This window comes from Lepidochelys olivacea (assembly GCF_965140295.1).
Source record: "Lepidochelys olivacea isolate rLepOli2 genome assembly, chromosome: 1".
Classification (NCBI taxonomy): Eukaryota; Metazoa; Chordata; order Testudines; family Cheloniidae; genus Lepidochelys; species Lepidochelys olivacea.
In genome coordinates this window covers 352,395,386-352,421,485 of record NC_140411.1, presented here as the reverse complement: position 1 = coordinate 352,421,485, position 26,100 = coordinate 352,395,386, and the positions used below count along the sequence as shown (strand labels likewise).

Sequence of the window (26,100 nt, the reverse complement as noted above, 5' to 3'; positions counted from 1 at the left end):
ATCATCCACATTTGTCACCTTTCGCAGAAAAGTTTTGCTCCATTTTTTAAAAAATCATCAAAGAGGGTGTTATCGAAAGATTTTGTTTATCAAAAATCACCCGGCTGGGTCTCCCCTGAGAGAGCAGGAGGGGTCAAGTGGGATCTTAGGGGAGAGGAGTGGAAGCTCTGGAATTGGCACAAAGGGGCTGATGGAGACATTAGCCAGCAGAGCGTCGTGCTGGTGACAGGTGCCAGACTGACAGCGCCTGTGAACTGACATGCTTCATCCACGAACAATGCCAGCACAGGTGTGAAGGAGCCACCCCTAGCAGCGTTCAGCCTCTGGCTTCCCCATAGACCCTGGTAGCTTTTGTGATGTGGAGACGAGAACTCGTGCCAGGCACAGAATAGTTGTAATTTTCAGTCTTTACTAACCCAGCCTGGATTAGAACCAGCCATTTAGCACTGGAAGACTCTCTAGGGCATTCCCCGTTTGCTGAGCCACCCCTTCATTTGGGCCTCTCTGCTCAGACTTAGCAGAAGTGTTTGTGGCAGGTGGGGTGAAGAAGTGGGTGTCATGTCCTCTGAGACCTACCGGACTCTGGCCGGATATTATTTAATATTTGTATTAGCACTTAGGAGCCCCAGTGATGGATCAGAAACCCACTGTGTTAGGCGCTGTACAGACACACAACAAAAGACAGCCCTTGCCCCTAAGCACTTGCAATATAAGAGAAGAGACAAGAGGTGGAGACAGATGGGGGAGCACAAGGAAATGGTGAGACAACACTGGCCATGGTCTTTGCACGCCTAGACAATGGCATAGTGGCTATCCAGCCAGTCCAGCAAGACATGGGAAAGGAGAGATTCCTCTGTACCTTCCTCCATCTAGAATTCCCAGAGGCACTCGCTAGTGACTTCCTCACTATCTGCCAGGAGGGTGCCGCTCCGGTCTCCTCTCATGTAGTACCCATTGGGGGCTAACACGGCCAGGATGTTACTCCCTTGGATCTCCAGGCAAAAGTTCAAGGCAAACTTCCCCCAGGTTCTGAAGGTGCCGTCTGAGCTCAGAGACCAAAAGCTCCTGCCGTGGGCTGGGGAAGGAAGGAGAGCTGGTGATAGCTCAGGGGAGCGCGAGCAGGTCCTTGCTACCGTTCCACCCCTCAGGCACTGGGCGAGGATTCACTGAATGGGCCACGGGGCTCTTCTGATTACACCAGGTTTGCAGGTTAGAGCAAGATCACCAAACTCACATTCATGCCCCAACAAGCCTGGAAACTCGATGCTCATCTTCACCAGCAAATCCCATTTACTCTTGGCCAAGCTATGCACTTTTCTCCTCCCGCTGGGTCCCATCTCAGAGCCCTGGGCAGCACCCCAGAGCCTGCAGGCTCATTGGCTTAATCACCAACAAATTTCCATGCGGCGCCTGATGCCCCTGCAATGGCTCGAGTGAGGTCTGCTCGCCCCACCGTCCCATGATGAGCCGAACATGCTGACGCTGCATCCCCTGCCAGGCCGAAGAGTAAGGACCCAAACTCCACCCCTCTGCTTGGTAAAGGGCTGGTGCCACCCGTCTGCCTCCAGCTGGGGGGGCGAGGGGGGCTGCATTTAATCTCGGCCCAAGAAGGTGCACGGAGGCGAATACCATCCATTCTGCACTCTGGCTTTCCCAGCACTTTCTGCCTCCGGGGTTGCAGATCTGGTGAGACGGGGAGGGGGTAAGACACCCCTTGAGATCTGGGAGTGGGCAGCTGGAGCATACGGCAATAGGACCATACAGCTTGCTTCCCTCCCCAGCCGGCATGCCCCACCCTGGCTGCTGCTGTGGTACCCCCTACCATGCAGCCCTGACCTGCTCTGCCCTCGTGGCTGGTCCAGGACTTGAGCTGGAGAGCAGAGGTGGGTGGGGCTGAGGTCAGGTTCACATGGGCCCCATTTGCCCTGAGGCAGAGCTGGACTCAGCACCAAGTGGCCAGGACCCCCAGGGCTCCCTTACCTTGGAAGTGGTAAATGCCCGGCTTGCAGGGCAGCAGCTCAATGCAGTCGGGGTCCACCAGGTTACACTGCAGAATGTCATGGCAGGCCAAAGTCCCCACGTAGCCATACCTGCCACGCAGCACCAGGAAGGAGCGGTTGGCCAGGCGCACCCCAAAGGCCTCGCCAGGCCCTGCGGGAGGGGAGGGGTGACAGAGGCAGGTCGATGGTGTGACGTTACACCCCATAGTCTTCATAGAAAGATGGTTACGAGAGGAATAAGGCATAACTAAGATGTGTTTTATGTGAGATGGGTCATGTGAGGTATCATTGGAAAGGTTCTGATGTAATGGCTGTGATTATCCAATTTGTAGGCATGTATCTTTTCTGTATCTAAAGTGAGGAATATGGACTATGTAACCATTACAACTGGGTGTGTATTTGAAAGACACCCACCAGACAACAGGCCATCAGATTTGATGGGCCATTAGGAAGAAACCACAAGACTGTGAAGATACTAATGTCTCTCCCTCCTGGGAGGCGTCCGGGGACTTAGCCGGGACACTACTAGGTCAGGTGGTCTTGTCACCTGATACCAAACATTACCGGGGACTTCTTGTAACTTTCCACTAAAAGGAGGGTGGGGGGTCAAGTTTGGGAAACAAAAGATTCCCACCTTCTGTAAATCTTATTTCAGGGTGGGGAGGAGGGCGAACGGGATTCCACTCCATGGCCTGTCTGCCCAAGAAGAAAGACACTTAAAGACACCTGAAGGGAAGGCAAGGGGGGGAGTCCAGGCTGAGACAGCGGTCTAGTCTGTAAAGAGAAATAACTGGAACTCTAAGCTATAGAAACTTTGCAACCTGCCTAAAATAACATGTAGGGTAAGAAATTACATTTCGTAACCTGTTTCTTGAGTGTACTAAGCTTAGCTTGCGTATTTTGTTTTATTTGCTCAGTAATCAGCTTTGTTTTGTTTGTTATCTCTTATACTCACTTAAAATCTGCCTTTTATAATTAATAAATTTGCTTGGTTTATTATTAAACCCAGCTTGTGCAATTTCTAACTGGGGTGGGATGGGCAAGAAGTTATGCATCTCTCTCTTCACATTGAGGCAGAGGGCGAATTTTATGAGTCTGCGCTGGCCAGATCTTTCTATACAGTGCACGACAGTATTATTTTGGGTTTACTCCCCAAAAGGGGTGTGTATGTGAGTGCTGGGGGAGTCCTCTCACACAGAGCTGACTTCGGTCTGTGTCCGCAGCTGGGTGTGGCCCTACCTACGTATGTGTGCTGCAAAAGGCCGGAAAACCTAATTCAGCAAAACAGGGAGAGGGACCCCAGGCTGGTGGAGCAGGACGAGCGGCTCAGTGAAACCCCAGTACATCAGGTGGCATCCCAAAGGGGGTCTAACCCGCCACAAGCAGCTCTGACATACAAGCTCTTCCTTGTCTTCCCGTGAAGTGGGAGAGGCCTGGGGCTGGCGCCATGGGCTGGGAGGTGAGTTGAGGAGAGTATCGGCCACTTGAACTGTTGCAGCCCAGATGTTTCATGCCGGGGGGGGGGGGGGATGAGGGGAGAGGGCTACAGCCACTTGTTACATGAGCGCCTCCTGCTGGTAGAGCCACAGAGGAGAGCTGGCATCAGCTGGCCATACAGGGCTGCCCAAGTGTGGAGACATGGAATTAGCTGGGTGGGGTCTCAGACCAGGGACAAGGAGCTCTGGATGTTGACTTATGGGGTTTGTCCTCCTAGGTAAGGCCTCTGAACCCAAATTTCACTCACAAAGAAATAAAAGTTCTCCTTGCAATGGTCTCTCTCACTCCCTGAGGTTCTGGGGGCATGGTGAAGGCAGCACGCTGAGCGCCTAGGAAGGGAGGGAGACCCTCATCTGTGACCGCTCCCAGTGTGGGGGTGATGGGCCCCTCAGAGAAATGCCATCCACTCTCACAGCAAGGTGTGGGGGGGGGCGCATATCGGGTATATGAGAGACATGGGGGAATGTTAGTGTGAGTGCAGCCGGGTGGGTCCACAGGCTCCAGGCAGGGAGGCCTAAGAATATGCACCCCTCCCCACAACAAGTCCTGAAGTCTCAGTCATGTGCCACAGAGATGCCAGGGGGCTGCACTGCTCAGCTGTTGGCAGGTTCCTAGGGGTCCCCCCACCCATTTGCCTTACCTGGGTGCACAGCACTGGCCACCACCAGCCCAATGGGCATGGTGCCCAGGTACCGGCCGTTGAAAGCTTGCAGGAAGATTTTCCCACAATGCCACAGGGCACGGAAGTTGGTCTCTGGTTCCATGCGTCTCCCATTTGCCACTATGCTCTTGAATTTTCTCTGCAGGGAATGGAAGGAAAGAGGTCAGCTCCTGCCAGGTGGTGCCAGGGTGCCCTTCCTACCAGTGCTCTGCACCGGGAAGTCAGGAGATCCAGGGCTCAACTCTCAACAAGAGCAGCCCTGCGCCGTGAAAGGGAGGAGGTTCCCTGGGGATCTGGTGAGGGTAGTTTAAAGAAACAGCATGAACCCTGGGGATACTGCTTTGTATATCCATGTCTCTATTACATGGAATTATCCCTTGTGGTTCATTAACAGACTAGTATAATAATGTGTAAATCAATGGGACACTCTCCCCTGGAAGAGCGTTTTCAGTTCTGGTCATCTAGAAATAGAAAGGGGTCCGGAGACAAGCACTAAAATGGTGAGCGAAACGCCCACAGATTCAGTGGCAGGCTCAGGCTGTCTGGGCCAACAGCGTCCCACCACGAGCCAGGAGAGGGGTCGCTCACCTGGGCCAGGTAGTGGTTGTTAACTGTTTTTAGCTGCACCGCGCTGGTGTCTGGATTGAATTCGTAGTGGAACACGGACTTTGGGGTCACTATGTCCGAACCGGCATACACTTCCGTGTCTGTGCAGAAGGAGAAAAAATCAGACAATCTCAAGCCAAACACACTCAGACAGGGCGCTGCAGGTTGGCTCAGGGTCGATTTGAGATTCGGTCCCCAAATTATAGCAGCTCCGAGAGCTCCGAGAAAGGGACTGGGGCCCCAGCAGTTTATGCTCTCATTATTGTATCTTGTTTGATTCTTTAAAAACATGAATGAGTTTATCCTCCCAACACCCCAGGGAGGGACGGGGGTGGAGGGATCCCCGTTTCACAGGTGGGCAACTGAGGCATGGAAATTAAAGCCCAAAGTGTCAACTAATTGTGGGTGCCCAAACTGCAATGTCGTGGGCCTGATTCTTCAGAGCACTTTGGTCTCCAGCTGCTGTGAGGGCTCAATGCTTGTGCAAATCAGACCCCTGGTGTCTTAAGTGGGGAACGCAGAAAATGACGAACACGCGGCAGCTGCCTGAAAACCCTTGGTTTAAGTGACTTGCCCAGCATCACACAGGAACTCTGTGTCAAGGCAGGGCTGGAAACCAACCCTCCAGAGTGGCATTCAGCTCTGCCTTAATCCTGAGAGCATCCTTTCCCATCTTTCAGTCCCTGGCCTTACAAACCTACACACCTTCCCACAGAGACGACCCGGACCTGCCAATAGTGTGGGGGCAGAGTGAGGGCAGCGGCTTCAGCAGGTGTTACTGAGCATGTTCAGTCCGTGTGAGGATGCTCAGTACAAGCCAAGCAGCAAATCCGGGGGGGGGGGAGTGACCCCACGTGTCCCCCCTCAACCGTTGCCTCTGCCTTCCAATGTCTGCAGAGGGCAGGGGCAAGGGGCCTACAGACAACTACCTACTGCACTGATTAATCCCAGAGCAAAGCCATGCTGTGCACTGAATGAGGCAGGGGTCCTGTGGGGGGGAAAAGTACGTGACCATGTAATTAAAGACTATCATAAGAATATAAGAATGGCCATGCTGCGTCAGACCAAAGGTCCATCTAGCCCAGTGGCCAATGCCAGGTGCTTAAGAAGAAATGAAGAGAACAGGTGATTATCATAACCCATATGCATGTGGGAGGTCGAATTATGGTTGCACAAGCAATCTCAATTCTGGCATTTCCTAACTTCTGAGTGCTCGATTTTGCTCAACCTTCATGTTCTTTAATGTAGGTTTTTTTCACATTTAAAAAAAAAACATAAAAAATTTCAAAACAAACATTCCATCGTGTAGAAATAAGTTGATCCCCAGGGTTGGGAATCTTCAGATCCACAGCACAGACCTCCACTTGTGCTAGCTGAGTGACGACTGAGAAAACAGCAGTGATAGGCTGTTATCTTCAATATGGACCTGCCACTCTAAGGGGCTGGAGACACAGTTGGCCCCTGGGTTTCTCAGCTATTTGCTGACAGCAGAGGCATGTTGACCCTCAGGAATAATGGATTAATCTCCAGGTTCCATACGGGAAAGTGCTCCAGCGACCACAGACCCTTCTGCCCCTGTCCCTACCACTCTCTTTCTGTCCTCTGCTGCTCCATCCCCTCACTCCCCAGCTCCTGTCTCTCTCCCCCTAGCTTCTATCCCCCACCCCCAGCCTCTTCTTCTGCATATCTGTCCCACACTGCTCCTATTTTCCCTTCCTGCTGGGCTCTTCCCCTGCACCTCCCAACCCTGCAACTCTTCCTTTCCCTGCCCCCATCCCTCTGCATTTGCGTCAGGCAGCTTCCTCCTTCTCCTCCTGCTCACTACCAGGTCCCCAGCTGGGCAGGATTTGAGAGCAAAGGGGAGACATTCTCTCTGCTCGCAGTTCCAGTGCCCAGTGGCACAGCCTCCAGCACCGAGGAGCAGCAAATGGCAGGAAAAGTCCTGCTCAGGCTGTAGCCCATAAGCTAAATTCATTAATAGACTAACCTACAGGATAAGGGCATGCTCAGTCGTTCTGTGCAGGTCTGGTCACACACAGGAGATGCGAGGGGCTGGAGCATGCTCAGTGTAGCTGGAATATTCAGAGAATTTAGCTGCCAAATTCTAACAAGTCTCTACGGGCATGCATGAACTGAGATATTTCGGAGGGTCAGAATTTGGCCAAATTTGGGCACATTTTTACCGGGACAGAAAAAGGTACTTCCCTGACAACCAGGTGAAGCCTCCTGTCAATTTTCAAGTCCCTACTCCAAAGCATGGAAGTGGTGGAGCAGTACTGCCCACCTCAAGAGTTCAAAGAGGGTTGGACCTTGAAAAATCATAACTTTTGGCTGTAAAATCATGAGACTTTTAAAAATAACAACATATGGATTCTTTTTACTTGCCTACCAATGTCATCGTCTTTAGGGATCACATTTTAACTGGGTGGGCTAAAAACTTTCCTTTAAAAAAAAAAATAAAAAGCTGAGATTTTTCCCAATCACATGCCTCTGGGAGCTGGGGCTTTAAGAAAAGCAGCAAAAAATTGCAAAACTCACAGTTAAGTTGCAGGAGTTGGCAACCTTGCGAGAGCTTCTCAACGAAGCAGTTTTAAGGATTTTTGTAATGTTGGCAGAACAACCCATTTCCCCCTAGCCCGGGTCACAGAAACAGCGGAGCCAATTTAGCCGCAACTTACCAGAAGAAGAGTTTCGCCTGAGGCAGACTCCTGGCCTGGGAAATCTCAGCACAGACACTGTAAGTGTGGAGCGGTTAGAATACCCTGCTTGCCGTTGCTCAGAGTGGAGAGCGTTAGGCAGCTTTCAATGTACGCGTCAGGTGCATCACTGTCTCTGCTCTGCCTATTTCTGTCTTTTGAAGTGCTGAGTGCTGGCTGCCCTACTGCTAGTTCTGACGAGCAAGCCCTGCCTGTATCCTCCTAACAGGTACCGCATGGGCAGTGGCCAGACAAGCTCCCCCCACACTGCTCTGCCAGCGTACAGCAGCCCTGTCCTGGAGAGATCGCTGCAGAGATGAGCAGGGAGATCCCTTCCATGGCCTGTTCAATCCGGCGCCCCCGGCTAAGACACGCAATGGGGGTGTCACTGATGCCGGTGGGTTTTTGTGATGTAGGCATACGTCCCATTCTGAGACATCCCCCTGCCGGTCACTCCCTCCCGCCCACCCCTTTTCATACGATACCCTCTCGTGGGTGTTTGGCCTCTTGTGACAGCTTTGCCATGGTCAGGGTGTGAACTGTGTCTGGACTCTCCCTCTGCGGCGCTGTACCCCAGCTATCCTGCACCCTGAAATAATCCTATTAAAAAGTGGTTCTACCCCAGCTTGCCCTCTGTGCAACCTCACTGCAGTCAGGGGTGGCTTCACAGGGCAAAGGCAGGGCAGGACTTGTCCAAAGAACTGTCAACCCGGGTGGTGACTTAGGTCAAGGGGGCATGTCCTGGCATCCTTCAGCTGGGCCCTCCACACACGCTCAGACTGGAAAATGGAATTTACTTGCCACATATGATGGACACGTATCTCTTGGCCTTAGTTTTCAGACTGACCCATTGTGGACACCTCTTTATAACGAACCACTCTTCCTCCTCTTTGGGGTTGTCGCCAAGGCACAAACGCCTCCGCTTGCCCTGAGGGTACAGGACACACCCATCTTGGTCGCTCAGGAAAGCCAGGCACCTGGGCTTGAGGTTTAAGTTGAAGGCCGTCTGTGCAGAGGGTTTCTTGGTTAGCGTCTCCGCTCTGGAGACGTACTTGTGGCTGGAGGTCTCCAGGTGGTACATCCCGTTCCTGAACCGTAGCACGAAGCTGCACTCTTCCAGGTAAGGCACTGGGGTGTCGACCCACACTCTGTCCAGGTCTGCGTCAGCTCGGGCGTAGCATTGGTGTGTGGGGTTGTACAGCACGATGTGGACGTGCATGGCCAGCTGGGGCAGCCACTTGTGGTAGGAGGCTGGGCTCCGGGAAACGCAGAAAACATCCTCCCCGTCAGACTCCAGGTACTTCTTGCTGTCCAGCAGCTGGAGAGTCCACTTGCCACTGTGATGGAGCTCCAACAGGAACTGGCTTTGCTGGACGGATGCTGGCTGCCCACACCGGACTGATCCGTCAGGATCCACTAGGAGGTAGTGGCCCTGATGGCCTAGCAGTTCCACCACGGTCTGCTTCCCCTGCTTCATGGTGACCTGCAGCTCCCAGGTCTGTGAGGAAGCAATGAGCCAGAGTCAGCTGATTAGCTCTTAGAGAAACCCCTCTGGCCATGAGCTGGGATCTGACATGCCCGCTGCTTCTAACCTATCTCCAGGTGTCTGCAGTGCCAGTGACCCACCAGGGTCATCCCACTGCCCTGATTGCTAAGTGTTCTTCCTAGAACCTAGTGCAAACGTCGTCTTCCGCAGCTGCATGCCACTCGCTCCTTGCCCCACCATCACCAGAGGCAGTGAGCAATCCCCTCCTTTGGAGATGCAAGCCCCGTCATTCCTAGAACACAAATACAGCTCCCTCTGCCTCTCACACACTCACACACACAGCACCATGCACCCCCTCCCTGGGAGGCTGCTGGTGGCTTCTCCTTTCTATACGATAAAAACCACTCTGCATCTCCCAGGCCCTTCTCAGCTAGGACCCCAAATAACTCCCAGATCTTTCTGTGCCCTATAACCGCCTCCCCCCCCCCCCCACACACACCCTGCCCTGCCAAAACAGCCAGCTCCTTCCACGGTCTAACTCCCTCCCAGCGCTCTGCCTGTTCTCCCCCACCCCTCGGTGAAACATTGGCCCCTCGCTGCCTCTGGAACTGCCGGTCTGCTGCGCTCCCAGTCTGACGCCCAGCTGGGCAGTCAGCCAGCTCCCTCCTCAATGGCAGCCCTTCTCACCCTTCCCTGTCTCCCCCGCTCCACGGCACGTTCCCAACACCAGAGCATGGGATTCTGTGAGCCAGCTGTACCTACATTGCCCCATTTAAAATTGAATGGCATTGTCCTGGACCATCGGCTTTCCCATGCTAGTAGCCGGGCTTTCCTGGGAGACTCCTGGCTTAATTGCCATGAAACGGAAAGTGGCAAAGGGGACACAGATCAATGGCAATGCAGATTGCTGGGGAGAGCCGTGTAGTGGATGTCCCCGGGATCAGGGTAAGCCCCATCTTATTTAACAGGCTCATTAATAACCCGGAGAAGGCCACAGACCATGAATGACGTTAGCCAAGGTCAGTAAATTCAGAGCTCGGGACAGAGCTAAAATACAAAGGGCCCTAATGAGGCAGAAGCCTGGGCAGGACTCACATAACCTGGGAAGATGGAGCTAATCCAAAATCCAGCTGCGCCATGGGAGAGGGGAACCTGGGAAACAGCACTGTCTGAAAGAGACCTGGGGGACAGGAAGGAGCAAACTAGGCCTGAGTTTCCCATGTGCTGTTACAGCAAGAAAGGCCATCGCAGTTTGGGGGCTGCCGGTGGAGAGACATGGGACAGGGACGGGATAGTTCCTCTCTCCACAGCTGGGGTCCAGCCACTCCTGGAATACCGAGCACGGTCCTTGACACTTGTGAGGTAACTCCCTTCTCTTCATGTGTCAGTATATTTATGTCTGCATCTGTAACTTTCACTCCATGCATCTGAAGATGTGAGGTTTTGACCCACAAAAGCTTATACTCAAATAAATCTGTTAGTCTTTAAGGTGCCACCGGACTCCTTGTTGTTTTTGTGGATACAGACTAACACGTCTACCCCCTGATACAGTACTCCGGAAGAGGCCTCACCAATGCCGAATAGAGGAGAATGATCATGTCCCTCGATCTGCTGGCAGTGCCCCTACTTATACAGCCCAAAATGCCATTAGCCTTCTTGGCAACAACGGCACACTGGTGACTTATATCCAGCTTCTCGTCCACTGTAACCCCTAGGTCCTTTCTGCAGAACTGCTGCCGAGCCACTGGGTCCCTAGTCTGTAGCGGTGCATGGGATTCTTCCACCCTAAGTGCAGGACTCTGCACTTGTCCTTGTTGAACCTCATCAGATTTCTTTTGGCCCAATCCTCTAATTGGTCTAGGTCCCTCTGTATCCTATCCCTGCCCTCCAGTGTATCTACCTCTCCCCCCAGCTTAGTGTCATCTGCGAATTTGCTGAGGGTGCAATCCACGCCATCTTCCAGATCATTAATGAACATGTTGAACGAAACCGGCCCCAGGGCAGATCCCTGGGGCACTCAGCTTGATACTGGCTGCCAACTAGACATCGAGCCATTGATCACTACCCATTGGGCCCAACGATCTAGCCAGCTTTCTATTCACCGTATAGTCCATTCATCCAATCCATACTTTTTTAACTTGCTGGCAAGAATACTGTGGGAGACCGTATCAAAAGCTTTGCTAAAGTCAAGCTATATCACGTCCACCACTTTCCCCATATCCACAGAGCCAGTTATGTCATCATAGAAGTCAATCAGGTTGGTCAGGCATGACTTGCCCTTGCTGAATCCATGGTCTCTTAGAGTTGGAGACTGACCTAAACCCCGAAACACAAGGTTTAATATGCCCTGCCAGAATTATTATTGTCATTAATTATTATAACTCTGGATAATCCTGTTATCCATATAAATGTCCAGTCCATTTTGGAATCTTAAGTTATTGGCCTCAAGAAATGTCTGTGGCAGTGAGTGCCACAGGTTAATGACCCCGGCATGAAAAGTATTTCCCTTTATCAGTTTTGAAATTCCCGTCTTTGAATTTCATTGAGTGTTCCCTTGACCTTGTGTTATGAGACAGAGAGAACAGAAACTTCCACTCTATCTTCTCTAGACCAGAGGTTCTGAAACTGGGGGGGCGCGCTTCTCTGGCGGGGGCACGGAATGTATTTTGGGGGAGGGGGCATGAGAAGCTTTGGGAGAGTGGAGGTTACTAGCCAGGCACCCAGTTCTGAAGGCACCAGGGAGAAGGAAGGGTGGCGATGCCAGACCAGGCCACCCTTCCTTCGTTGCTGCTGCTGGTGGCACCGCTGCCTTCAGGGCTGGGGGGCGGTATATGTACGTGTGTGGCGGGAGCAAGGGGGATTAGGGAGCATCCAAGACTACAGACACAAAGAAATGGGGGCTAGACCAAACCACTGCTTTGGACCATTCATGATTTGATACATTTTTATCAGGGCCCCTCTGACTTGTCTCCTTTCTACGTAGCAATCGCAGCCTTTTCAATCTCTCTTCCTTGGAGTGTGTTTCCAGGCCTTGGATAATTCTGGTCACACTTCTTTGAATACCCTCCAGTTCTGCAATATCCTTTTGGAGATGGGGGTGACCTGGACTGCCCACAGTACACAGGTGAGGCCACGCCCTTGATTTATTATAAAAGCATTATTGTGTTTTCAATATTATTCTCCATCCCTTTCCTCATAGATTCAAACATTTGGTTTCCTTCTCTGACTGCAGCTGCGCTTTGAACAGGGGGCTCCACTGAACTGTCTACAGTGACACCCAAATCCCTTTCTGAAGCTCAGACAGTTAATTTAGACTCCTAGGAGGCGTGTGAGTAATTTATATGGTTCCCTCCAATGTGCATTCCTTTTGATTTAATTTTCCACCATGTTGCCCTCTCCCCTAGCTGGGTTAGGTCTCTCTAAATTTCCTCACAATCTTATCTGGTCCTGACTAACCTAAATAATGTAAAAGACTAAAAAATGTATTTGGACATAAACTTTCATGGACTAAAACCCACTTCATCAGATGCATGGAATGGAAAACACAGTAGGCAGATATATATACACAGTACATGAAAAGATGGGAGTCGCCTTAGTAAGTGTGTGCGGGGGGGGTCAGTCGTAATGAGACAATTCAATTAAAGTGGAAGTGGGCTATTATCAACAGGAGGAAAAATAGGACCTAACCACATCAGCCACACCATCAGGGGCTTGATCACCTGCACATTTACCAATGTGATATATGCCATCATGTGCCAGCAATGCCCCTCTGCCATGTATATTGGTCAAATCAGACAGTCTCTATGCAAAAGAATAAATGGACACAAATCAGACATCAAGAATTATAACATTCAAAAACCAGTCGGAGAATACTTCAATCTCCCTGGACATTGAATAACAGACTTAAAAGTGCAATTCTTCAACAAAAAAACTTCAAAAACAGACTCCAGTGAGAAATTGCAGAACTGGAATTAATTTGCAAACTGGACACCATGAAATTAGGCCTGAATAAAGACTGGGAGTGGATGGGTCACTACAAAAACTAAAAACAAATTTCCCCATGCTAATTTCCCCCTACTGTTACTCACACCCTCTTGTCAACTGTTTGAAATTGGCCACCCTGATTACTACTACAAAAGTGATTTTTCCTCCTGTTGATAATAGCCCACTTCCACTTTAATTGAATTGTCTCGTTAGAACTGACCCCCAACTTGGTAAGGCAACTCCCATCTTTTCATGTACTGTATATATCTATCTATCTATCTATCTTCCTACTGTGTTTTCCACTCCATGCATCTGATGAAGTGGGTTTTAGCCCAGGAAAGCTTATGCCCAAATACATTTGTTTGTCTCTAAGGTGCCACAAGGACTCCTCGTTGTTTTTGCTGTTACAGACTAACACGGTTACCACTCTGAAATCTAAATAATGTTGTGTCATCTGCAAATTTTGCCCTTTCTTTGTTCACCCCCCTCCCTTTTCCAGAGCATTAATAAATATATAAACACAAGAGCTAGTACGGAACCCTGAGGCCCTGCTGTTAACCTGCTGTCATGGTGAAAATGGACCACTGAATCCTAGTCTTTGCTGTTTGTCTCCTAGCCAGTTTTTGATCCAAGACAATACTTTGCCTCTCACTCATGATTACTTAGCTCTTTAAGGATCCTCTTGGGCAGGACCTTGTCCAAGGCCTTTTAAAAGTCTAAATAAATTGCCACTTGGTTCTCCGTTATCCACTAGCTTATTGACATGCTCAAAGAATTCTCAGTGTTTAGTAAGACACAATTTTCTTCTGCTAAATCTGTGCTAGTTAGACTCTGTCAGACCGTGGTCTCACAGACATTTAGTCAATTCAACCCATTTGCTTGGAACGGATGTAAGGTGTACAGGCCTAATTCCCTGGCTCAACCCTACAGCCATTTGAAATATGGGGACAGCCTTTGCTACCTTCCAATCCTCTGGAATAGTCGCTGTCACTAATGAGCAATTAGGACTTTTTTTCAGAGTAGCAGCCGTGTTAGTCTGTATTCACAAAAAGAAAAGGACGACTTGTGGCACCTTAGAGACTAACCAATTTATCTGAGCATAAGTTTACGTGAGTTACAGCTCACTTCATCGGATGCATAAAAGTGGAAAATGCAGTGAGGATATTTTTATACACACAGACCATTTTTTCATAGTCTGTGTGTATAAAAATATCCTCACTGCATTTTCCACTTTTATGCATCCGATGCAGTGAGCTGTAACTCACGAAAGCTTATGCTCAGATAAATTGGTTAGTCTCTAAGGTGCCACAAGTACTTCTTTTCTTTTTAGGAATTTTTTCACATAGTGTGGGGCCCAAAACTGGACACAGCACTCCAGATGAGGCCTCACCAATGTTGAATAGAGGGGAACGATCACATCCCTCAATCTGCTGGCATTGCCCCTACTTATACAGCCCAAAATGCCATTGGCCTTCTTGGCAACAAGGGTACACTGCTGACTCATATCCAGCTTCTCATCCACTGTAATCCTCGGGTACTTTTCTGCAGAACTGCTGCTTAGCCAGTCGGTCCCCAGCCTGTAGCGGTGCATGGGATTCTTCCGTCCTAAGTGCAGGACTCTGCACTTGTCCTTGTTGAACCTCATCAGATTTCTTTTGGCCCAATCCTCTAATTTGTCTAGGGCCCTCTGTATCCTATCCCTACCCTCCAGCGTATCTACCACTCCTCCCAGTTTAGTGTCATCTGCAAACTTGTTGAGGGTGCAATCCACGCCATCCTCCAGATCATTAATGAAGATATTGAACAAAACCGGCCCCAGGTCCGACCCTTGGGGCACTCCGCTTGATACCGGCTGACAACTGGACTTGGAGCCATTGATCACTACCCGCTGAGCCGGACGATCTAGCCACCTTTCTATCTACCTTATAGTCCATTCATCCAGGCCATACTTCTTTAACTTGCTGGCAAGAATACTGTGGGAGACAGTGTCAAAAGCTTTGCTAAAGTCAAGGAGCAACACGTCCACCGCTTTCCCCTCATCCACAGAGCCAGTTATCTCATCACAGAAGGCAATCAGGTTGGTCAGGCTTGACTTGCCCTTGGTGAATCCATGCTGACTGTTCCTGATCACCTTCCTCTCCTCCAAGTGCTTCAAAGTGGATTCCTTGAGGACCTGCTCCATGATTTTTTCAGGGACAGAGGTGAGGCTGACCAGTCTGTAGTTCCCCGAATCCTCCTCCTTCCCTTTTTTAAAGATGGGCACTATATTTGCCTTTTTCCAATAGTTTGGGACCTCCCCCGATCGCCACGAGTTTTCAAAGATAATGGCCAATGGCTCTGCAATCACAGCCGCCAACTCCTTAGCACTCTCGGATGCAGCGCATCCGGCCCCATGGACTTGTGCGCGTCCAGCTTTTATAAATAGTCCCAAACCACTTCTTTCTCCACAGAGGGCTGGTCACCTCCTCCCCATGCTGTGTTGCCCAGCGCAGCAGTCTGGGAGCTGACCTTGTTCATGAAGACAGAGGCAAAAAAAGCATTGAGTACATTAGCTTTTTCCAAGTCTTCTGTCACTAGGTTGCCTCCCCCATTCACTAAGGGGCCCACACTTTCCTTGACTTTCTTCTTGTTGCTAACATACCTGAAGAAACCCTTCTTGTTACTCTTAACATCTCTTGCGAGCTGCAGCTCCAGGTGTGATTTGGCCTTCCTGATTTCACTCCTGCATCCCCGAGCAATATTTTTATACTCTTCCCTGGTCATTTGTCCAACCTTCCACAAAGACGACCCTTTTCCACAAAAAGTTTTAGTTTTGGCGAATCAGTGTTTTGTGACAAAAAATAGTTTCCTTGACCAAGTCCCTACTAGCTTTACTTAGGCCACAGTTCAACTTCCTATTTAAGATCCCTGCCGGAGCACCAGCATCTGTCCCGATCCCACCTCCTCCATTGAGCGAGCACCTTCACAAGGCGAGCGCTGGCTGCATCTGAATGCACCTCCCTCCTGCACAGAGGCAGGGTCTGTGCCTTGCTTACGTACGCCCCCCATACACGGACAGGGGCCCAGCTGGCTTTCCGCTGACCTGGTGGCACAAGACTAGTGAATACTAGAGGTGCTCCCTGTCTGAGGAGCGGGCGTGTGCAGAGTGAACATGCTGCCCAGGGTAGGAAGTTAAATGTGGCTTGATCCACAGGTATTAACTGTTCCCTGTGAACTGTCACTGCGTTATGCTCTTGTGGAGAACCAGGATTCTAGGGGATGCCCCGGCTACTGCATGGTGCCCCCACCTCAATCTAGGCAGTGCCCAGCTGGGCGAGTGCACTATGAGAAACCTGCTCCAGAAAGCTATATCCCATAGGGCAGCATTTCTCAAATGTGGCCACATGCAGCCACCAGGGAGTTTTCCTGTGGCCATGACAGCCTCTTGTGCAGAGATGGGGGAAGTGGCAAAGCAGCAGCCCTTCCCTAGAGCGCCCAGGGGCTCCAAGGGCAGGCTTCAGCCCCCCTCCCCAGTTCAGCCATGGGACTCCAGCGGCAGGCTTCAGCCCTCCCCTCCACCCCTCCTAGCTTCAGCTGCAGGGCTCCGGGCTCTGGGTTTCGCCTCCCCCCCCCCCCCGCCCAGGGTGGCAGGGCTCCGGGCTTCAGCCCACCCCCTCCTGTCTCCAGCTGTGGGGCTCTGGCTCTGGGCTTCAGCAGGGCGGGCCTTACCAGGCTCCATGGTCAAGAGGCAAGGAGTGGGGTGAGCCTGGGGTGCAAGGCCGTGGAAGGGATACTGGGGCAATGGTGCGGGACCAGAGAGGCAGCGGGGGCCCAGGGGCACTGAAATACAACTGTACATTATTTTTATTATAGAGTCTGCAAAAAAACCCCAAACCCTACATAAATCAGTTACAGGGATTTGGATGGGTCTGTGTGGATAATTATTTGTTTTTCCTAAAGTTACTTCAGAATTTTAGGGAAATTTGTCAGAGCGGCCACCAGCAAGAGTTGGTGGCTGCGCTCTGAGGCCACCAAACAAGGTGGTGTGAGAACCCCGGCGTAGGGAGTGCAAAGGAATGCTCACCTGTATTGGACGTTCGGCCAGTAGAGGGCGCAGCGTGCAACAGTCCTTACCTGAGCTGGCCTCAGCCTCACCTGGCAGCCCATTAAAGGATCCTGCAGGGACCAGGTTTGTCTCTCGCTACGTTGGGAGCTCTGTGGCCAGGCCGTGTCTGGTTCAGGAGCCTGCCCTGAAGCCTACCTTGCACAAGCAACACATGACACGGAGTCAGAAGTGCCAGCCCAGCCCAGCTGGTGCCCGAGGACAATCGAAACCAGCAACAAAGGATGCCAACAGAAGAACAAAACAACAAGAGTTGCAGGCATCAGTGGCTGTACTGGGTCTAGAATCTTGGGGGTTCTCCCGGCTCCCACGGTCCTTGGCTCCTCCAGCAGCCTATGTGACATCACAGTCCCTCAGCGGTGACAGCCAGAAGCCCTGGGAGCGGCGGGGCCTCTCCGCCACCTTAATTCCCTGCTCTGGGAGCAGCCAGGGTGGTGAGGGAAAGAGCCATCCAGACACGCTGTGAACGCCTCCCTGAACGGGGGTTCTTGGCTTGTCTGCTCCTGTGCCTGGCACCTCTCCCAGCCCCTGGCCATCATCGGCTGAGAACCGACCGACTCCAATCCATACAGCTGGAGAGCTCTGCAGAGCGGCCGGTGGAATGCAGGGACCTGCTGGGAGAGAAAGCGACGGACAATGGGCCCAGCTCAGGTTGTTCAGTGGTGGGGCAAGAGGCTGACGCAAACCGTCATGGAACGGCAGCTACCAGATGCTGTCAGTGGTGTGTTTGGCAGCTGACACTGCACCCGAACAGAGAGACTGAGGAGCGTATAACGTCCTGGTGAGAGACAAGGGCTGGCCCAAGATAAAACGGTGCCCCAGGAGAGGTGTGTCTTCAGCGCTCCCCCTCCATTTATTCAACTTTTGCATACCTCATTTTTTATTGCCTTTGTAGCTCATTTCGCGACTCTGATGCACAATTTACATGCATGATTTATCCCTGTCTTATAAGACGAGACATTTGCAGGCCAGGATCTGTAAATCTGTATTTATTCATGCCATGTATAAGCAAAATTTTTAAAAATAGTTTCTGCTAAGCTTACAGAAACGTTTTAATGTGAAGAATAAGTGAAAGGCGCTAATATCAAGAAATGGAACTGTGCACCCACATTGGGCGGACCAGCATTAAATAAGGTTACAGTAGGTGACAGCCTGAGAACGTTACCCTAGTGCTTTCGTTCAGAAAGTCGCTTTCCTCACCTTTGCCCTCGTGAACTGAAGCCCAGCGTCAGAGAGACGCTGCTTACACTCTTCAAGTCTTAAAACACAAGTACACATTCACAATTACACAACAAAATAAGGTTCACAATGCGGCAGCTGGGCTCTCACTTCACTTCGTTCTTACATCTCACTGACTGGCAGGCGATGCCCCGCCCCGTAGATACCCGCCAGGGCTTGGCTGACAACATTCTGGGAGGTTCGAGGAGAAGATAGTTCTTGGAAAGTCTGGAAGGTTCCACGAGGTTCTACAAAGGTCCGGAACATTCTAGGAGGTTAGTGAAAAATGAATCCACCTACAGAATACCTGAAACGTTACCTCAGACATTCTATTTTCCCTTTTGTCACGAACAACGGGCAGTCGCTGCCCCTAAATCCGGCCCCGAGAGAGAGGGCTGCAGGCTCCATTTGCATCGTTGTGCGAAGAATGCTTGAGGGAGCGATTTGTGATGGTCAGTGTTAAGAAATAGGGCCCTGAGCTGAGCCCCAGCCAAGTCCCAGGGAGCCTCTTACCGCCAATGAGCCCTAGGCGTGCCCAGCGTAGCTCGGCTGATGGGGGGAAGTGAGAACTATCTGAGATGGGTAAACACGGGGAGCAGGGACTGCTTGGTGGGAGCTGCTCATTTACCAAGCTGGGGGGAAAGGGGTTATGGGAAAACAGGAGCCACAATGGGGTGAGAGCAGGAAAGGGATCAACGGGGCTGAATCTCAGGGGCCATTTGCTCGTGGTGAACGGTATTTGGCCGTGGGATAATCTCCCAGGAAAGAGGCAGGAGCCCTATGGCTTGGGGACTTTGGCACTAGGCAGGAGAAAGGCCTGGAGAGTAGGCTGCTGGGAACTTGCCTCGCGGAGTCGGGGGACAGAGACTCGATGTGCTCGGATAGGCCCTAAGTGCTATAACGAGGCAGGGCTGGGCGCTCCCCTAGCCCAGACACGCCTGGAGTTCAACCCTCACTCAGCTTCACTGCTCTCGGTACACTGATGGGGCTAGCGTTTCTCGTACTGGCCAGGTGGGACTCCTGGGTCCGCTCCTCAGCCTCTCACTCTGCAACCCGGGAGCTGGCAGTGCAGAACTCGGCACTACGCCACACGGGAAATGCAGCTTCCCTTTCTGGCCCTTTCCCTCCCCAGCTGCACCACTCTGAGACCCTGCTTTGAGTTGCTTTATAACCTTGCCAAGTTTCACCCACGTGGGATGGGATTTTCCATGCAGTGGGTCCGTCTCTGGATGAAGGGTTTTTTTAAAATAATTCACCCAGAACGGGGTGAGCCATTTCCATGAACCAGGCTTGGGAAAACGTGTTGTTTTGCCCATATTCAAAACATTCTGGCAACTTTTGTTTTTAACGCTGTAGCTTTAAAATCGATGCAAATGTGACCAAGCCATACGCCGTTGAGGCTGAGCGGGACTTTCCCTGCAATGTTCCAAGCAGTGCCGGGTTCAGGTCCAGCCACGTGGACTAGGAGCAGGGGGAGGCTGGCTTTCCAGTGCTCTCAATGACCGCCCTGCTGACCAAGGAGTGTAGAGGAGGAAGCCCTCTGATTTGAATGCAGAGGGGACCAGAAGAGGACCTGCAGGTGGGTGGCGGGGGAAGTAGGCTCAGACAAGAAGCCCAGGAGCGTAGTAGATTGGGAATGGAGGCTGGTGCGGGGAGATCAGGACTGGCTGTGCTGGAATGAGAAGCCTGAGGAGCGGGGGCTGGGACTGGGTAGATGAACAGAGTCGGGGAAAGACAAGACTGGGAGAAGGATGGGTTGGAGGGCACAGGTCAGAAGGGGTCACGCTTGGGGGGAAATATGCAGCAGACTCTGTGCCCACTAGAACACACTCCCCTCCAGAGCCTGGTTTGGAACCCACAAGCCCCGAGTCTCGCCATCCCTCTGCTGTGAGCAAATATTTGTGAAACTCACTGGCACAGTGTGTGTCTCGTCCCCTCTCGTGCTGGGCCACACAGAGGACGATAACCTTCTATTGCTACCAGTTATTGCATTAACTCAAGTGGCATGGGTCTGTTTAGAGGATTTAAAGGTTCCAACCCTGCTGATAACCCATGTGGGTGTCAGTATGGTGCCATATGCTGGAATTCCTGTTTTATTCAGTTGGATTCTTTAAAAACATAGGAAATTACAAAAACACCTGCGTGAACAGACCCTCAGTAAGACTGGAATGTCAAGCATGCAAAAGTCAGAGGTTGTGCAACCTCAGTTCAGCTTCGCATGTGGCTGGATTATACGTCTTCAAATGCATGATCATCACATGCTATTTTTTCCACAGGATCCCTGCCTCTTCCTGCCAAAGTCTGCCCCAAGCTGAGATCAGTCAGTCCAGGCTGGCCCTGCTGTGCCTACATGCAGTCCCAAGGTGAGCGCCCCTTGAAGGCCTTTTCTGGGGAAGGATGCGGCCGCAATAAACATGCATCTCAGCTTTTGTCTAGTGAAGCTCTTCAAGGAAGCAAGGGAGGCTGCAAATGGGATGAGGAGCCTGTCAGGTCTTGTCCTCTCCTCTCCAGCCTCCCTGGCCCCCACATGGGCCTTCTCCAGCCCGTGCATATCACAGCTGCCTGGGTTAAAACCTGTGTCTATCAATCTCCCCATATCCCTGCCCCACCCCTCCTCCTTCTGTTCTCCCTCCTCCACTACATCAAGTTCAAGTTGCTTATCCTCCCCTTCCGGTCTGCCGCTCCTACCTATCACATGGCCCTGCTACTCTGCCCAGGACACCAGCCTGCTCCCCCGCATCTCCTGCAACCGCATTTCCCTTCCATGTGGGACCCGCTCCCTGAGCTGGCCTGCAAAGCCACCACCCTCCCCTCTGCAGAGTCCCTCCATGAGCCCTATGCCTTCCTAGAAGCCTACAAGAAATTAGCTAGCAACTTCCCTCCCTTTACTCCGTCATGCAGTGCACCAGCCCTCTACCGTGTAACCCTGCTAGCCCATTGATGATACCTCCGTGTACTCCTCCTTCCACCCCAATGCCCCCTCCACAGGTCACCTCTGGAATTTGTCTGTAAACCCCCCAGGGAAGGATATTGTCTCTCTACTTATCCTGTGAGGGGTTTAGCACCCCCTTGGGAGCGAATAACATTCAGAGGCTGGGAGCAGTTAGCACTGGGGGAATGGGGGGGGGGCACACTACAGCAGGGTCCCGCCCCACCCCTTTGAGGGCTCGTCTCTGCCCTGGGGGGGATTATAACCACACTGCAATGGTCCACAGCGCCTATCCAGTGTGGAGTTTGGCCTTCCTGGCCCGCAGGGCGGGGAACGCTCATCTCTGCAGGTGGAAGGCAGCGTCTCTGCCCGGCCAGTGCTGGGAACGGTGCTCTCAGCAGCAATGCGCTCGGGCAGGAAGCAAAGCTTCCCAGCGCACTCTGCCAGGAGGGGAGAGGCACCCCCAGAAAAACCCCATTCCTTGGGGAAATCAAGATTCATGCAGGATTGAGGGATAGAGGCTGAACCTCAACTTCTCACGCGGTCACATCATGGGCCACCCCGATAGGGGCAGCACCAAACCCGCGGGGAGTGCGGCTAGTTCTGCTCCAGGGGCGGGTTGCAAATCTTTGGCATCACGGTGGATTTTTAGCATCACTCACCTGCTTCTTGCCCAGTGAGTTTCCCAGGACAGTGACGCCATCCCCGTAGCATTCGCTGGTGAGGTATCTCCCGGCACAGTTAATCAGCCCAACCTTCATGGCTACAGAGCAGGGCAGCAGCTGGTGACTCCCTGGTCCTGTGGGACATCAGTCCCGAATGCACCCCTGGGTGGATGACTCCGTCAGGCCCGGTTCAGCCCTAAGTTCACCTTCACAGGCCATGAGATCCCTCCCAAAGGCAGCCAGGAAGCAGGGAGGGCCATTGCACCCCAGTAGGCCACCTGGGCAGGGATCCCTGCCTACGTTCTGCTCCTGCAGGCCTGGCCTTTGTGACACACACCTTACATCACGGCAGCTGGTGAGAGACTGCAAGTCCTGCCTAATAATGGGTTGGACCCCATGTCTGCTGGAGTCAAGAGGGGGACTTTCCATTGACTTCAGTGAGCACTGGGTCAGGTCCAACATACACCCTTCATGGGTGACAGTCCCACTCCCTTCCAAATCCCTCTTTCCCCTGGAGAAAGCCAGCGATGCAACGCCACTGAGCACCCGCACTTCCCCAGGCAACATCCCCTGCGAGGCCAGACCAGGCCCTCGGTCTTCCCACCACTTGGGCACCCAGCCCCCCCGGTGGCGGAGGTACTGCAATGAGAGTGAAATGCTGGCAGACGACAGCACATTTCTCCTCTTCCTTTTCAGTGGGGCCAGGAGCTCCGGGAGTGGGACAGAGCATGTCGAAAGCCACTGCCGCCTCCTCACTGCCCGGCAGATAAGATGCCTGCCCCGGGAGGAGAGCAGCAAGATCTCTTAAAAACTTTATGTCTGTTTCTGACGTGCATTACGGGAACGTCCACAGGCCCTGCCTGAGATCAGGGGCCTCTCCTGCTAGGCACTGTCCAGGCACCACCTACAAACCCCTCGTCCCCCATGGCTCCCCCACAGCGCTCAGAGCCCTGTGGATGCACAAAAGCGCCTCTGGGGCAGGTAGGAATTTCTCTGATAGGGCACGGCCAAGCTAACTCAATAGCCTCATCCTGACCCTGACTGCGGCCAGCACCAGCAGGACCAAGAAATCCCCCAGACCTAGGGGACTATTATGGAATAACCTGCACGTGGGGGAAGCTTCTGCGGATCCTGTCTCAGGCAGAGAGCATTAAAAAAACCACAAACTCTCCCCTAACTCTAGCTCCATTCACACCGTCGCCTCCTCCTTGTATTGTGAGCCAGGGCGAAGAGCAGCCTTGGCTGGGCCCACCCCACGCCTGCAAGTTCCTCACACTCACCCCCCCCCATCCACCCGCTCTCCTTGCACAAGTCACTCCAGGTCTCAGGTCCACCCACCCCCATCTCAGACCCTGCCTAGCGCTAAGATCCCTCGCTTCAGCGGCATCCCTACGGCCCTTGCTGCTGGTTTTGTGGCAGCTGCTTTCACAGAGCTGCCCACGCGCCTGTCTTTTGCCTGGGTGGTTACAGTTCACTTAGGGCGTGTCTACGCTGCAACTTCACACCCACAGCTGAGCCAGGCTCACAGGGTTCAGGCTCCCAGGCTGTAAAACTGCAGGGCAGATGTTCAGGCTTGGGCTCCAGCCGTCCTCAGGGACCGCACAAGCAGGGGGACGGTTACAGGACCAGGGCTCCCGCCCGAGACTGAAGACCTACCTCCAATTTTACAGTGAAACTGACACCCGCGAGCCCCACGAGCCTGAGTCAGCTGACCTGGGCCAGCTGCAGGTGTTGAACAGCAGCATAGCCATGCCCGGAGAGCCCTGCCCAGTCCATAGCTCTTTCATAGGATTCTCCCCACTCTCTCTCTATTGCATTTCACCTGCTCTCCTGCTGCCTCTCAGCTTCGCTTTCTCATATGTATGACCTCCACATTTTGCCAGCTTGCTGCTCACACCATGGAACAGACCTGGGGCTGCCCCAGCTCGCTCACTGGTGCGGGAGGAAAAGCCCTTTCAACCAGGGTCCCTTCAAACCTCCTCTGTCTCTTCTCTACCCTGGCTCCTTCCCTCCCATGCCCAGCGGGTCGCTGCCACTCTCACGCAAAGCGCCTGCAGCTCAGCCCTCTGAGTGAGCAGCTCCAGGTTGACGAAAAGCATCTCCTAGCAGGGAGCTTCCTTCCCAGGGGATTCTGGCCCGGCCCTACCCCATCCCTCTCTCCAACTGCTGTCCTGGAGTCTAGGAACCAGAGCATGCAGATAAGCCAGCTGGGATCAGCTTTCACCTCATCTCCATCCCATCCCCAGTCCGTGCAGCCCCCGCTGCCGCAGCCGGAGGAAAGACACGGCCACAAGGACAAGCCAAGGGTTTTTATTGCGATCCCAGCAGCAGCACCTAGGAGTTACTATCTGGGCAACGCATTTCAGCCACCGTGGGTCTGCAGCAAGCACCGCGGGGCGGCTCAGAGGCCTCCAGAACACGAACACTCACAGGAGAGAAGCTGAGTGGGGCACGTCCACCACTGGTCAGAACCACAGAGCTCATTCCCCCGAGGGCAGCCCAGCGTCATTCCCGTCACTGTTATCCTGTGCGCCACCCTCTCTCTAGTGCTTGAGTTTCCACCACTTCCCTAGAGACTAACCCAGCCTAAGCCATCGCTCTGCAGAGGGCACTCTCTGATACCGCTTTGTCTAAGGCGGCGCCCAGGCACTTCTGGCAAGAATAGCCCATGGGTACTCCGTGTTCTCTGTCCCAGCTTCATACTGCTACACCAGTTTGACCCACCTGGACCACCCTCAGATGTAGGTGTCTGTATGTACAGGAACCAGGCAGGCAAACTCCAAGTCTCCAGGTCCCCACTTCCATCCGCCTGACGGAGCCTTGTCCAGCTGCGTGCGAGGGCGTGCTCACTCTCACCACAGCTGTGTTGACAATGGGCAGGTTGTCTCCATTAGTCACTACATTACACTGGACAGTCACATCACCAGCCCACACTCCCCAAGGGAGCCCCAGCAGAGCTCTCCGGTGGCCTGGGGAAGGCGGCAGACACAGCCCTTACTCCACTTTCCTTCCCCATGAGCCAGGCCCCCGCCAGGATGAAAATGACATGCAAGAAGCCAAGGGGCCAGGTAACATCATTGGCACTAGCAAGGGGCTTTGCCAACATAACTCCATGACCTGAGGAGGCAGCTATTATTCCGGGTAGAGGGGGGAGATGTGGGAGGGCAGGCGATGAGATGAAGGAGACTAAAATTTATCACCAGCCTCCCCCTGAGTCATGGGGACGGGACGAAATCTTCAAGCCCGGGTGCCCGGAGTTAGCACTGCCCCATCCCCCTCGAGTTTTAAGCTACCCAATGGAAGTTGCCCAGTTTTCAGGGAGAGCTTCACTAGCTGCGGCTACCTACCAGAATGGGACTGGGGGGAGAAAACAAGACCTGCACTGCTCTCCCCCAGCACTGGCCTGGGCAGTACCTCACCACTTGGCGAGAAGGGGAGGGTCGAGCAGAGCTCCGCTGAGCCCAGCGGCCAAGCACATGCCAACAGGTCGCTGCGTTAAGCTCCTGCTCTGACACATAGCTGGATCCCACCAGCTGTTTCCACATCTGGTGCAGCTGGCTGCTTACACCCAGTCCCATCCTGTAGGTTGTCGGTGCCACACCTAGGCAGGTCACTCAGGAGATGGCCTGAGACACTGGGAGCAACAGTCAGCAATAAACCCTGCTTTGCCAAGCACCCACAGCCCAGAATCCTTGTGGCACCTGCATTCAGAGTGCACCCAGCCCGCTCCTTTCCAAACCAGGGCCAGGCACACAGCATGCTGGGGACTCTAGCTTTCCACTCCAGAGCCCAGGGGCTGAGAGGGGCTTTTGGGCAGGCATCTCTGTACATTTAATCCTCTGGCTTCCACCCCAGAGGGTGGCCCTGCAGCTCCCCATGTTCACCTCCTTAGTTACCCTGACCCTCACACACAAAAGCCGGGACCATCTGCTGGTGAGAGAGAGGTAGGGCACAGGATACAAACGGGTGGAGTTTTATTACTCGATATACAATAGCACATTACACAGTCAGAGTCCCAGCCCTGCCCTGCCCCCCACCCTCCCCAAGAGAAACAATTATAAAGTTTGTGGAAGGATAAAAAGGAGAAACGGTTCTGTTCTGCAGTGTTGGGACGGCCGAAGCAGTTACCTACGAATTTCCTCGCAAGCTGCCAGTGGAGGTAACTGGAACACAGCCACCTGCTCAGTGCTTAGACACGCCCCGCCCCCACCCGCTAGATGCAAGTGAATGCCACTTCCCTCCCTCCCTCCCAACAG

The 26,100-nt window shown here is 52.8% G+C and overlaps 1 protein-coding gene across 1 annotated transcript; it reads right to left on the bottom strand.

The window, feature by feature from the left end:
• FSCN3 (fascin actin-bundling protein 3) lies at positions 1 to 24,590 on the bottom strand. Its single transcript, XM_084637213.1, has 7 exons — positions 24,569 to 24,590; positions 21,842 to 21,942; positions 8,257 to 8,958; positions 4,747 to 5,112; positions 4,138 to 4,297; positions 1,981 to 2,151; positions 1 to 1,075 (listed from the first exon to the last, which is right to left on the bottom strand). The coding sequence occupies exons 2-7, from the start codon at positions 21,938 to 21,940 to the stop codon at positions 870 to 872; spliced, it is 1,704 nt and encodes a 567-aa protein (XP_084493339.1). The 5' UTR covers positions 21,941 to 21,942; positions 24,569 to 24,590; the 3' UTR covers positions 1 to 869.
• Between the last annotated feature and the right edge of the window lie 1,510 nt (positions 24,591 to 26,100).

What these genes read in the sequence shown, in the direction of transcription:
- FSCN3 (XM_084637213.1), bottom strand. Translation starts at nt 21,940, where the DNA reads ATGAAGGTTGGGCTGATTAACTGTGCCGGGAGATACCTCACCAGCGAA. An exon ending in ACTCACTGGGCAAGAAGCAG is followed by an intron (nt 8,959 to 21,841) that starts GTGAGTGATGCT and finishes GCTTCCTCACAG; the next exon opens with ACCTGGGAGCTGCAGGTCAC. An exon ending in GGCCAGTGCTGTGCACCCAG is followed by an intron (nt 2,152 to 4,137) that starts GTAAGGCAAATG and finishes CCCCTCCCGCAG; the next exon opens with GGCCTGGCGAGGCCTTTGGG.